The sequence below is a fragment of the Bos taurus genome, chromosome 6 (genome assembly GCF_002263795.3).
Source record: "Bos taurus isolate L1 Dominette 01449 registration number 42190680 breed Hereford chromosome 6, ARS-UCD2.0, whole genome shotgun sequence".
NCBI lineage: Eukaryota > Metazoa > Chordata > Mammalia > Artiodactyla > Bovidae > Bos > Bos taurus.
Window position 1 is genome coordinate 71,369,751 of NC_037333.1, and position 14,821 is coordinate 71,384,571.

General features: G+C 36.0%; 1 protein-coding gene across 1 annotated transcript in view; it reads left to right on the top strand.

Moving 5' to 3' along the window:
• CEP135 (centrosomal protein 135) overlaps positions 1 to 14,821 on the top strand; it is a 75,980-nt gene that overhangs the window by 12,442 nt on the left and 48,717 nt on the right. The window contains 5 exon segments of the mRNA NM_001075406.3: positions 2,231 to 2,359; positions 4,447 to 4,662; positions 7,493 to 7,558; positions 10,133 to 10,271; positions 13,885 to 14,108. Of these exon segments, the coding sequence (NP_001068874.3) occupies positions 2,231 to 2,359; positions 4,447 to 4,662; positions 7,493 to 7,558; positions 10,133 to 10,271; positions 13,885 to 14,108 (774 nt within the window).

Consider the following 14,821-nt stretch of genomic DNA (forward strand, 5'->3'; position numbering starts at 1 on the left):
TGGCCATTTTAATGGCTATGAATTTTTTCAGTCTTCGTAACAGAACTGTGAGGAGATGCTTTTATCATCATCACTAATACCCCTTAAAAAATATTTTAATTACCTTTCCCCTCTTGCTAACTAAGGCCTTCTTCTCCCTCATGCATACTTCTCTAAAGGGTGTCTTACTCGTCTTTCTCTACTTCTTCACGTTCTGTTCACTTCTTAACCTTCTGTTGGCTTCTGTCCCCAACTATATAAGTTGATCTAGTTACTGTTGACATTAGTTGCTGCATCCAGAAAGATACTTTTAAGTCTTCATTTTCGTGACTCACTCTGCAGTATTTGACATTATTGATCATTCCTCTTTGAAAATCTTCTGTGGCTTCATTTTCTTTTGGTTTTCCTTTTCTTGCGTTTTTTTTTTTTTTTTTTAAGCCTCTTATAATATCGTCTTTGCTCTTTTGTCTGCCTGCTCCCTAAAATATCACCGATCCCTAAGATTCTTTTACTTCTCTCTCCATGTTTTCTCAGATAGTCTCATCTACTCTCTTAGTTTTAGCTGAACGTTGATGACTCCCCAGTCTCTCAGGCTGACACTTTCTGCTGAGTTCCATTCTGATATGCCCAGCTTGACACTGGCATTTCCACTTGGATGAATGCTGTCTGTACACATATGCCTAGTGCTAAACTTTCCAGCTTCTGTCTCACATTTGTTTCTCCTCCTGTATTCTCAACTTTGATTGGAAGCTTCAGCATCCACCCAAGCCAGCATTCTGTAGTCTTTATATATCTCATTCTCTGCCTGTCACATACCACTCACCATGTTCTGCCAGTTCTTAAACTTACATACTCTGTTCTGTCCTGTCCCACTGTTTCTTAGGCTCTAATCATCTCTCATACGTTCCTACAGTAGGTCTCCTTGCTTCTGGTCCTGTTCTTATCACATTCACCCTTTACTCTTGAGTAATATTTCTCCCTAGTGAAGTATACAGTGCTTATCATATGCTATGCTATGCTATGCTAAGTCACTTCAGTCGTGTCTGACTCTGTGTGACCCCATAGACGGCAGCCACGAGGCTCCCCCGTCCCTGGGATTCTCCAGGCAAGAACACTGGAGTGGGTTGCCATTTCCTTCTCCAATGCATGAAAGTGAAAAGTGAAAGCTCAGTCGTGTCCGACTCTTAGTGACCCCATGGATTGCAGCCTACCAGGCTCCTCCATCCATGGGATTTTCCAGGCAAAAGTACTGGAGTGGGGTGCCAGTTCCTGCCTAATTCTTTGGACTCATCTCCAACTATTAATTTCCCTTGCATGTTATAATTCAGTCATACCAAGTCATTTCTGCTCCCTTAAACATACCGTGTTGCCTAGTGCTTCTTTGTCACTGCCGGGAATATCCCTCCTATCTTCTCTGCCTAGCATATGTTATAACTTTTTTGGACTTATTTATTGCCTTGACTACTTTGGTACTGTGTACCTATTTCTATTATTGTATCATTGAACAACATATTAAAGCAATTATTGGTTTATTTTCTTGCTTTTCCTGTAAAGCTGTGTGTTTCTGAAAGTAAGGGATCATGTTTTATTCATCTTTGTATATTTAGAACTATGCTCAATAATTGCTTGTTAAATTGAATACTTGGTTTTTGTTTTCATTTTTTTTTTTGAAAAGAAAACCAAAGTTTGAAAGTGTGTGTGTGTTTTTCTAGATTCTTGGGTGGGAATTCATGGTTGGTAGTGATGTTTTTGATTGTATATCTGTTTTTTTCTACATAATAGTAAAGCAAATTCATTCTGGCCTCATATCCTTTTTAATACTGAATTTCAGTAGCAAATCATTTCCTTTTTGTTTTATATTCATTTGTTTATCTCCCAGTTATTTCAACAGGCACTGAAGTAGTTCAGACTCAGTTCCAGGACTTAGTTTCTTTTTGTATAAACATTGCCTAATCTTAGAGGAGAGGAAAAAAAAACCCATAAAATTGGAAAGAATCTCTTCAGTAAAAATACTTATGAAACCTGTGTTGACAATTCTTAGGTTGAGATTTTCTGTGTATATTTTTGCTCTGTATAAATGGATCTCATAATACCATTTATGTGTCAGTAACATATATGAGTGTTAATCTTTTGTATACATTGTGGGGCATAAGAAAAATGGAAGTATATTCAAATAAACGTTTGTCCAGTATTAATCATTTCAGTTCAAAACCATATCTTTAAAAATGATAGCACAACTTTATGTTTTCAGATTGAACTTAGAGAACGAGAGATAGAACGACTGTCGATTGCATTGGATGGGGGTCGCTCCTCTGATATCCTTTCTCTGGAGACTAGAAATAAAGCCAACGAAAAGCTTATTGCTCATTTAAATATTCAGGTAACGACTTTATATATTTCACTGAGCATATAAAGTTGTAAGTGTTTTTAATGGTCTTGGGTTTGTAAAGGTGAAAGAGTTGTTTACTTGGGTATTTATAGCAGAAAAGATTTCATAGAGTCAAAGTATCCAAAATTGGGTACAGCTGTTGAAAAATCCTGTTTTTATATTTAATGAGGTGCAGGAATTGATATACCACAGTGATACGTGTTTAAAAGAAAAGAATAAACTGAAGGTAAGAAGTAATCCTCAGTTTGCTTTAAAAATTGTGTATATACATTCAGAGAGAGAAAACACTAGAAGAAACTATGCCAAAATACACTAATAAAGGTTTATCTTTGTGTGGTGACATAGTCTTCTCTGTGATTTTCTCCATTTTCAGAATTTGTATTTCTTTTATAGTGTAAAAAATATTATTTTAAAAATAAATATAAAAATTAAACATAACAGTTTTTATTGAACTATGTAGTAGTTTGCCTTGCCATGCATTTGACCTAAGAGTGAAAGAGCAAGAGACTTCTGTGAAACGTGACAAATGACCTTTAGAAATTTTTTTTTAACTGAAGTATAGTTGAGTTACAGTGAATGTTAGTTTCTGATATACAGCAAAGTGATTCAGTTATCCATATTATATATGTATTATTTTTCATATTCTTTTCCATTATGTTTTTTTGTTTGTTTTTAACTGCACTGGGTCTTCTGTGCTGCACGTGGGCTTTGGTTTTGACGGTCGGGGCTACTTTCTAGTTGCAGCGCACAGGCTTCTTGTTGAGGTGGCTTCTCTTCTTGCCAAGCTTGAGCTCTAGGGCACACAGTCTTTTAGCAGTTGCAGCTGGTGGGCTCAGTAGTTGCCTTTTTCAGGGTTAGTTCCCCCGTGGCATGTGGGATCCTAGTTTCTGGATGAGGGGTTGAACTAGTGTCCCCTGCTTTGGCAAGTGGATTCTTAACTACTGGACCACTAGGAAAGTCCTTCCATTGTGTTATATTACATGTTGTTGAATATAGTTCCCTGTGCTATATGGTAGGACCTTGTTTATTTTATATACAATAGTCTGTATCTGCTAATCCCAAACTCCTAATTTATCCCTCCCCAATCCCCTCTCCCCTTTGGTACCCATAAGTTTGTTTTCTGTGTCTTCGAGTCTGTTTCTGTTTTGTAAATAAGTTCATTTGTATTTTTTTTATTCCACATATAAGTGACATCATGGTGTTTGTCTTCTTTCTGACTTCATTTAGTATGATAATCTCTAGGTCCACTCATGTGTCTGTAAATGGCATTATTCCATTCTTTTTTATGGCTGAATAATATTCTATTGTGTACACACACACACACACACACACACACTGCATCATCTTTATCCATTCATCTGTCAAGGACGTTAGGTTGTTTCCATATGATCTTTAGACATTTAGATATCACTGCTGCCTCAACTGTAGCCAGAGTAGATTAAGTCCCAAATATTAGCATAGCTCTTGAGCAGTGCTGTTCAGTAGAAATGGGATATGAGCCACATGTGTCATTTAAAATTTCCTAGTAGTCTAATTAAAAAAAGTAAAAACAAAACAAGTGAAATTAATTTTAATAATGTATCTACTTAAATATATCCAAAATGTTATTTCAACATGTAGTTGGTATTGTCAAATATCATTGGCATATTGTACTATTTTTTTGTACTAAGTCTTTGGACTCCTCTTTGTATTTATAGCACACCTCTGGACTAGCCACATTTTAAGTGCTTAGTAGCCATATGCAGATCTAGTGGCTTCTGTGTGGTACAGCACTCCAGACTAATATTATCATAGGGGTAATCTTGTCATATATTTAGAACTCTATGTTGGGAAAAGGTTCATACAAATTTCTTACTTATCCTTTCCTTCCATGCTTGAAAACTGAAGACATATATATATTTTTACTAAACCACACATCAGCAGTTTTACAAATAAAAACAATATAAATTTGAAAATGTAAAATAGCTGGAGTTTTAACTTTCAGTATTTTAAAAAACACAGTATTTTGAAATATTTTGAAAGTTCAGTATTTGATAATTTTCCAATTTATTAACTTATGAATTACAAATTCAATTTAGGTTGACTTTCTTCAGCAAGCTAATAAAGATCTGGAAAAGCATATACAAGAGCTTATGGAAACCAAGGAAACAGTAACATCTGAAGTTGTTAATTTAAGTAACAAAAATGAAAAACTCTGCCAGGAATTAACTGAAATAGACCAGTTAGCACAGCAGTTGGAAAGACACAAAGAAGAAGTGCTCAAGACTGCTGACAAAGAACTTGAGGAAGCAAAGGTACATCTAGGCTATGGGGGTGCTCATCAATTCTCCTAGAGAGGAGTGAGCTTGAGTTCTTTTGGTATCCTATCCAGGTCTTTTGGTTTGTTTTGTAATTCAAGTTTTTTTTTAAGTGTTATTTACATGCTCTAAATGTTTGCACTTTCTCCAGTTGTTCGTGTGTCTTTCTGGAGCAAATCTATTTTTATGGCAATTTTCCAGATTCCTCCCTCTTTTCATTCAAGATTTTCATCTGTCCTTTCTCTACATTATAAGCAGGCTTCTGAAGTTTGTCCTCTAGGTCATTATGTGCTCAGGAGCCCTTTAAAGGTATTTTTTGAAACTATATATGTCCTTGCACATTTTTAAGTTGGTAGCTAACATTTTTCATCTTTAAATAGATGCAAAGGATGTAATTTCTAATCAGTTGTTAAGATTGATCTCTTAAAATAAAATTGTCATATTGTTCTTATAAATATAACCAGCAGAATCCAAATGACCCTTCTTGAAATCCCCACAAAATTGTATCTTATTGTAACATATTTTATGCTTGAATATCTTTTTATGATAACTATCAAATGTCTCTGCAATTAAAAATACATGAATTGAAATTTTTTTAATTTAAAAATATCCTGTGACTATAAGGTTCAGAATGTTAGCATTTTCCTGTAAAACGTGTTATTATAATTATTAGTAGTCAGTGGATCAAAGTGACAGATGTAGCACAAATGTTGGTAAATACTTATCAAATAAAAAAGTAAAATTGTACTGAAAGTACATCTTTTAGTAAGATATAATGGGAGAAAATAGCATCTTAATTAAAGGCTTTGATGAGCCCCAACATTTCAGGTGTTGTCTGGTACTTCAGAAGTTTTTTATATGTAGAGGTATAGTATGAAATTAGAAGCTTGCCTTTCTTTTGAAAAGTGGGTAAAAGGCAATTGTGGAAGGGTAGGTGGGAAAGAAGAATTCACATGATACCTAGACCACAGGTTTTCAGGTATATAATTTTTAAGAAGGATATTTTCAAATTAATCCAGATATTGATTTCATAAAACTGTATGTATATGATAGTTTTGCATAATACTTGGATAATCTTTATATTATCCCAAGCATGAGTATAACCTATTAATAGTTTTAAGGTCACTACTTTATATCAACTAAATAAAATGAATTAATCTTATACAGTGTCATCTCCATTAATTAGTAGAATAGAAAGAAACTACCTCAACATAATAAAGGCCATAGTGAAAAGCCCACAGCTAACATCATACCCAGTGGTGAAAGACTGAAACCTTTTCCTCCAAGATTAGAAACAAGACTAGGATGTCCATTCTCCCTACTTCTGTTCAACATAGTACTGAAAGTCTTGGCCAGAGGAATTAGGCAAGAAAAAAGAAGTAAAAGCCATTCAAATTGGAAATAAAGAAGTAAAGTTTTGTTTCCAGATGAAATGATATGTGTAGAAAACCCTAAAGATGCCAATAAAAAAAAAAAAAAAAAAAACAGAACTAATAAATTCAGCAAACTTGCAGGATACAAAATCATTGCATAAGAATCTGGGTGCATTTCTATATTAAAATCCAAAAAGAAAATTAAGAAAATAATCCTGTTTACAATAGCGTCAAAAAGAATAAAGATCTCAGGGATAAACTTAACCAAGGAGGCAAAAGACTTGTATACTGAAAACTATAAAACACTGCTGAAAGAATTTAGAGACAGAAATAAATGGAAAGATATCCTGTGTTCATGGATTGGAAGACTATTGTTTGAATGTCCCTACTACCCAAAACAATCTGCAGATTCAGTGTGATCCCTCTCTAAATCCCAGTGATTTTTTTTTTTTTTTTTTACAAAAATAGGAAAAAAATCCTAAAATTCATATGGATCTCAAGGGGCCCAGAATAGCCAAAACAACCTTGAAAATGAAGGAAACATAATTAGTGCAATTTTTTAAAATTGTTTATTTTACCAGGTCTTAGTTGTGGCATGTGGGATCAAGTTCCCTGAGCAGGGATCAAACCTGGGCCCCCTGTGTTGGGAGCATGGAATCTTAGCCATTGGGCCACCAGGGAAGTCTCAGTTAGTGCAGTTGTAATTTTGCTTTTGTGACTTTAGTTTCTTTGCAGTATTTCTGTGTCTCATTGCTTTCCTTTTCCACTTTCTTTTGCATATTCTCTCATGTGTGCACAACATACTGAACACTGTCACACGTCACGTTGAAAGTAGTCGAGAATGACAACTTGGCTCAGTAAAAGATTCCTGTTAGGTCATAATATTTTAATCTTGGCATTCAGCACTCTTAGTTGCCATTTAGAGGATCCAGGTTGATCGTCTCCTGGATGAGGGCATGGCAACCCTCTCCAGTATTCTTGCCTGGAGAATTCCATGGACAGAGGAGCGTGGTGGGCTACCGTCCATGGGGTAGCCAAGAGTTGGACACGACTGAGCGACTAAGCACAAGCACAGGGTGTTAGTAGTGGGTGGTGAAAGAGCAAATAGGATGGGAAAGTCAGGAAATGACAGGGCTGGAAGAGGAGTCCTAAAAACCAGGGCTCAAGGAAAGTCCTACAATTATACAGACAGAAGAAGATTTTCAAGGGCCTCTCTTGTTGCACATGTTACAAATAGGTCCCTATAAGCATTCAGGATACCAGAAATTGAAGAGAAACCTAAACTTTGCCTCCTCTTCATTGAAACTGAGGCATAGAGCTGGCTAAAACTTTTGTTCCCCCTGATGACAGAGAACATGAATTACTCAAAAATGACTTGGCTTCATTTTCACTGTCACTTAGTGTTAAGTATCCTTGACTTTTAGGTATGTACCTAATAAGCTTTTTATTCCTAGAAAGAGATTAAAAAAAAGCTTTCTGAAATGCGGAATCTTGAAGAAACAATAGGAAAACTTCAACTGGTGAGTAGGTTTTGTATTGAATTGCCAGAATTTTCATTAAGAAAAATTTTATGTTTTATTTTACTTTTTTGTTTACTAATTATAATTTACCTATCATAATGTTTACTGTTTCAAGTGTACAGTCCAGTGGTTTTGGTATAGATACAAAGTAGTGCAGCCATCACTACTAATTCCAGAACATTTTAATCACTCCAAAAAGAAACATCATACCCATTAGCAGTCACTCCTCATTTTCCTCTGCTCAACCTCTGACACACACTAATCTGCTTTCTGTCTCTCTAATCTATAATTTGCCTATTCTAGATATTCTATGTAAATGAAATTATACAATATATAACCTTTTATGTGTGACTTCCACTTAACCCATTGTTTTCAAGGTTCATGCGTATCATAGCATGTATCATTACTTCTTTTTTATGGCTAGTAATATCCCATTGTATTATATATTTGGTTACATTTATATTTTATAATTCTTTTTTTATATTTCTAGAAATTAAAAAAAATTTATTGTAATAGAGTTGATTTACAATGTTGTGTTAGTTTTAGACATACAGCAAAGTGAGTCAGTTATACATGTATCTACTCTTTTTTATAGATTCTTTTATATATATATATATAGGCCATTACAGAGTATTCAGTGGAGTTCCTTGTGCTATACAGTAGGTCCTTATTAATTTTCTATTTTATATATAGTAGTATGTATATGTCACTCCCAGTCTCCCAGTTTATCCCTCTCCCTGCTTACCCCCAGCTAACCATTAGTTTGTTTGCTACATCTATAATTGTGTATCTGTTTTGTAGATAAATTCATTTGTACTCATTTTTTAGATTTCATATATAAGCCATACCATATGATATTTGTCTTTCTCTGACTTATTTCAGTCAGTATGTATATTTGTATACTTCTTTAATCTCATATATAATAGGTAGCAAGTTACACTCAAATTTGGAAAGCCTGTTAGGAATTTTATATTATTTAAATGACTTCATGACTCATCAGTTTACTATTAAAACTAAAAACTGATAATTACTTGATAAAATTGTTGACCTTTATTAAAAAGGACTCAGTTTTCTTTTAATTATTTTTTTTGGCAGTACAAACCATCTTACTAGTCATTTTGTTCATTCTCGTGGTCTTCAAATGAGACAACTAGTAATCATCCCAGCATAAACCTGGATTTAGCCTAACCTAGATGTAATCTTATAGTCTAGAACCGGCAGAAAGAATGTCTTGCGTACAGGTAGAAATTCCTAGGTGGTCACCTGATAGATTATTGAGAATTTTTTAATAGCCTGTTAAATTGGATGAGTCTCCATTAATATTGGAAACAAAGACTAGTACTAACTTCCAAGTTTTCTCATTAATTATACTCTTTTTACAGTCTAGTGGTAATATTCTGGTGGCAGTCATGAGGCAAATTAAGCGAAGCCTTTTGTGATACACTGGCTCATAACTGAGCCATAACACCAGTTAGGTGTTCAGTAACTGGTTTTTGTATGTTCACTATGAACAGCGTATCACAATGACTTTCTATTTCATCCAACTGCTTTATCAGGTAGTCAGTTCAGCTGAACACTGCTAAACATTAGCTAAACCTACTAGATGTTGCCCACTCTTGAGTTTCATAGATACGTAAAATTGTCCCATAAAGTCAGAAAATGTAAAATAGATGTTTTGATGATGTTTTCACTATAGTGTAAGCTCCATGAGGACAGGGATTTTTGCTGTTTGTTCACTGCTGTTTGTAATGCACACTCTTTGCAGTTGTATGTGATTTATAATACTGTCTCAGAACTGTGACCAAGTTTCAATATTGTTGCCTGACAGCAAGATGTAGTTACTTTCTGACCTTTCTTATTTTTTCCATTGGTGTTACATTTTATGTATTTTTAAGATAAATGTTAACAGTATTATTAGCTGCTGCTACTAAGTCGATTCAGTCGTGTCCGACTCTGTGTGACCTCATGGACTGCAGCCTACCAGGCCCCTCCGTCCATGGGATTTTCCAGGCAAGAGTACTGGAGTGGGGTGCCATTGCCTTCTCTGATATTATTAGCTAACATTTATTAAGTACTTGCCATGTGCTAGACACTGTACGGAGTGTTTCACATTCGTAGAATCATCCATAGATGAATCTATAGATGAATCATTCATAGATGAATCCTCGGTGTCCAGGTGCTGGTCTTATCCCCATTGTGCAGGTGAGACTGAGAATAACCCTGTGCTTATATATACCTGTGGTAGTCTTAGAGCACTGTCTTTACTTTTGCTTTTCTTTAAACATAAAAACGCTTTAAAATTTTTTATTGAACAAGTCATATTCACTTTTTTGAAAGACAATATGCTAAACAAATTAAAAGAAAATAAAATCCAATAATTCTACTACTTTAGAAGGGAGCACTATTGAGTTTGGGTTTTGTGATGCTTTTAGCCTCAATTGAGAATTAACTTTAATTGAAATGGTATATATTTGACTGACTAAAAGTGTATGTATGTGAATTACTCTTAAATAAATGTGTTTTCATGTTTTGTAAAGTTGCTAGAAATCTTAATTTTAGTATTAAAATTTTCAGGAATTAAGCTTATGTCATAAAGAAAAGGAGAGGCTGAGTGATGAACTCCTTATAAAATCAGACCTGGAAACTGTTGTTCATCAGCTTGAACAAGAAAAGCAAAGACTTAACAAAAAAATTGAAAGTTTTGCAGTTACAGGTAAAATATAAAATGTTAATAACTTAAAAAGTGTGATTTCCTCTTAATGTTTTATTTTTAGCAGTAGATGTTTCTTTTTCATTCATTCATTCAATAAATATTTGTTGAGTGTTTGCTGTGTATCAGAAACCAGACTAGGCATTGAGATATAGTAGAAAATCTGTCTCCCTCAAGAACCTTACAGGAACCTTTTATATTCTGACTAGTTGGTACAGGGAACCCCGGTTGAATATTTTCCAATGTAAATTTATCTTTCTTTGAGTCACATGATAATAGAATTAAGACTATGAGGAAGACCATTATGAAATAGTGGGAAATTGAAGTACAGAATCATTTTAAGTAAATGCAGTTTTATCACCTTCAGGTACACACACACAAAAACACAAACTTGAAATAGGCTAACTTTCTGCCAAGTACCTTATCCTAAATGAATTGGTTTAAGAAACATGTAAGAATCCATTCATTCATTCATTTGACAAATGTTTATGAGCCTGTAGTGCTGGGATGTATAAGGTAAACAAGATACACAGGCCCACTGCTCTTGTGGAGGCTATAATCTAGTCAGAGAGACAAACTGGTAGCACATAAGTGAAGAAATCAATTTCAGATGGTAAGGGTATTAAATAAACTGGGAGGGTATGCTAGAGATCAGCTGATCAAAAGGCTTAGTGATGGACACCAAGCCATATGACAATCTGGGGCAATTTTCCAGGCAGAGGGGATGGCAAGTGTAGAATCCTGGTACCATCAAACTCCATGTGTCTGAGAAAGTGAAGGAAAGCCAGTGTGCTATTTTAAGAAAATGCTGTATCCTGGGCTCTTCAGCATCTATGGGGATAATCTATCTGACCCCTTCTCTGCTTAACCAGCTGTATGACTTGAGCATGTTACTTAACGTTGCTTCAGTTTCCCTATCTGTGTGGTTAAGATGGCACCTAACCCAAAAGGTTGTTATGAGGATTAAATGAGTTCATATATTATTAAAGTGCTTAGGCCTACATTTGAAAGTTTGCAATTTTACTTCTTTCATGCTATCTCTATCCTGCCGTTTCAGCATAATCTTTCACATACCTGAAACTCCCTTGTTTCTTTGTGTTTTGAATGCATCCTCCTACCCAAAATCCAGCCATGGATCAACTAAAACATTTACACGTGAGCAGCTAAGCACTGCTTGCATGTGCCCCAGTTGAGTTCAGTTCAGTCACTCAGTTGTCTGACTCTTTGTGACCCCATGGACTGCAGCACACCAGGCCTCCCTGTCCATCGCCAACTCCCGGAGTTTACTCAAACTCATGTCTATTGAGTCAGTGATGCCATCCAACCATCTCATCCTCTGTCGTCCCCTTCTTCTCCTGCCTTCAATCTTTCCCAGCATCAGGGTCTTTTTCCAATTAGTCAGCTCTTCGCATCAGGTGGCCAAAGTAGGAGTTTCAGCTTCAGCATCAGTCCTTCCAATGAATATTCAGGACTGATTTCCTTTAGGATGGACTAGTTGGATCTCCTTGCAGTCCAAGGGACTGTCAAGAGTCTTCTCCAACACCACAGTTCAAAAGCATCAATTCTTCGGCACTCAGCTTTCTTTTTAGTCCAACTCTCATACCCATACATGACCACTGGAAAAACCATAGCTTTGACTAGACAGACCTTTGTTGGCAAAGTAATGTCTCTGCTTTTGAATATGCTATCTAGGTTGGTCATAACTTTTCTTCCAAGGAGCAAGCATGTGCCCCAGACAGTAGCAATAGCACTGGAAGTTACATGGTCCTGAACCACAGCGCCCCCTTCAGTGAGGTATGGAGATCTCACTCTATATTCCTTACAGCTTGATCTCCTACTCTGCAGGGAACATACTCAAGTATTTTTCATTCTCAGTAAACCCATTCTGAGTAGATGATCTTACCTCCAGTTTTGCTAAAAGAACAAGCCGTCAGGGAGGCATTCCATGTTTCGTGTCCCCAGATCTTTAACCTGTCCACCCTTATCTTCCCTGTTAGAGTGGAGCCATTTGGCTTTTATGATAGGCCACTGCCTCCATCTGTTCTCTAGGTCCCATTCTCTCTCATTTTAAAATGCTACATATTATCTCTTTTTGATAACGTTAGCCTTTGTACTGTTTTTTCCCCATTGGTATTCAAACATGCTTTTCCCTTTTCCCATTCTAAAGCAAAAACTGTGACCCATTCCTATCCAGCTACTCTTTCCTCCTCATTATAGCTTTTACATCTTAAAAAGTCATTCATACCTGCTTTTCTGCTTGATCACTGTCTATGCTTTAGCACCTCTGCTGCTGCTAAGTTGCTTCAGTTGTGTCTTGACTCTGTGCGACCCCATAGACAGCAGCCCACCAGGCTTCTCTGTCCATGGAATTCTCCAGGCAAGAATACTGGAGTGGGTTGCGTTTCCTTCTCCATTTACCACCTCAGTCCACTCCAGTTTGCTTCTCTCCTTCTACTTCACCAATAAAACTGCTCTCGTTAAGGTCACCAGTCACCTCCATTATACTAAATGCAGTGAACACTTTTCATTCATCAGTTTATTTGACTTACCATTTAAGGCATTTGCCCATTCCTTCAGCTCTCTTGCTTTCTTAACCTCTCTGGTCACTCTTTAGAATGAATTCTGCTATTCATCCTCTGGATTGCATTGCATGCTGTTCTTTTGTGGCTCTTGCCCTGCTACAATTAGAATAATTATTTGACCTTGGACATGTTTTTCATACTTGTATTCTTAGCTCATGCTGGACATACAGTAAATGCTCAATAATTATCTGTCAAATGAATGAAAGAAGATGGTAAGTGAATTGGAATATGTCTTGAAAATCACTTCATGCTTTTGAATTGTAAAGAACATCAGTTAAATTAGATTGAGCTATACAAAATTGCCAATATTAGGCAATTTTTGGCTTCCCAGGTGGTCCTAGAGGTGAAGTACCTGCCTGCCAGTGCAGGAGACATGAAAGATGGGGGTTCCATCCCTGGGTTGGTCAGATCCCCTGGAGGAGGGCATGGCTACCCACTCCAATATTCTTGCCTGGAGAATCCTGTGGACAGAGGGGCCTGGTGGGTTACAGTCCATGGGGTCGCCAAGAGTCAGACACGACTGAAGCGACTTAGCATGCATGCACGTTCACAGGCTACTTGTGACTCCTGAAAAGGTAATTTCCGTGGTAAAAGTTAATAATTGTGCTTATTTGAGGAAAGACTAGTTGTTTTGTGTAACTATGTTAAATTTAAGCTTAATGTTAAAGTCACTCATATTATAACCAGTTTTAACAGGTAAATTTTCTTTTAGTGCATTTTCAGGTCACCAGAGAGTAAGTACCATGTGATAATTTATTGTTCACTGGGTAATATACTAAATAGTACCCAGACTTGTATATGACAAAAGCAGGACTTGACTTATTGGATTTTATTTAAACTTTTAATATAATTTTGGGGTTTTTTTTTTCTCTTTCAGCACTTACCTCTTTGATATTTGGCAGTTGTAGGTGATATGCAAAACAGCTAATGATTTTTAATAGCTTTCATTGTAAAAATTATTGATATAATTTATTTGGCTGATTATACATTTTATATGCAACATTGTTTTAAGATTTTATTACTTTAATTTGCAGAAAGAGAACTTACTGTGGAAATTGAGAGGATGAGACTAGAACATGGAATAAAACGACGAGACAAGTCACCTTCTCGTTTAGATACATTTCTGAAAGGTATAGAAGATGAACGAGATTTTTATAAGAAAGAACTAGAAAAACTCCAACATATAATACAGCGAAGATCTTGCTCTAGAAGTCATTCTACATGTGAAAAAACGCCAGTATTTAAAACACTAGAAAAGGTAATACCTCTTTGTGAGTGTTTGATAAGGCAAGAAAGATCTTTATGAGCAAACTTTTGATTTATTATTGTAATAATGTAATGTTATTCATACTTATTTTAAGAAGTCTTTTTTTTATTCTTTTTTTTTTAAATTTTATTTTATTTTTAAACTTTACATAATTGTATTAGTTTTGCCAAATATCAAAATGAATCTGCCACAGGTATACACGTGCTCCCCATCCTGAACCCTCCTCCCTCCTCCCTCCCCACACCATCCCTCTGGGTCGTCCCAGTGCACTAGCCCCAAGCATCCAGTATCGTGCATAGAACCTGGACTGGCATCTCGTTTCATACATGATATTTTACATGTTTCAATGCCATTCTCCCAAATCTTCCCACCCTCTCCCTCTCCCACAGAGTCCATAAGACTGTTCTATACATCAGTGTCTCTTTTGCTGTCTCGTACACAGGGTTATTGTTACCATCTTTCTAAATTCCATATATATGCGTTAGTATACTGTATTGGTGTTTTTCCTTCTGGCTTACTTCACTCTGTGTAATAGGCTCCAGTTTCATCCACCTCATTAGAACTGATTCAAATGTATTCTTTTTAATGGCTGAGTAATACTCCATTGTGTATATGTACCACAGCTTTCTTATCCATTCATCTGCTGATGGACATCTAGGTTGCTTCCATGTCCTGGCTATTATAAACAGTGCTGCGATGAACAT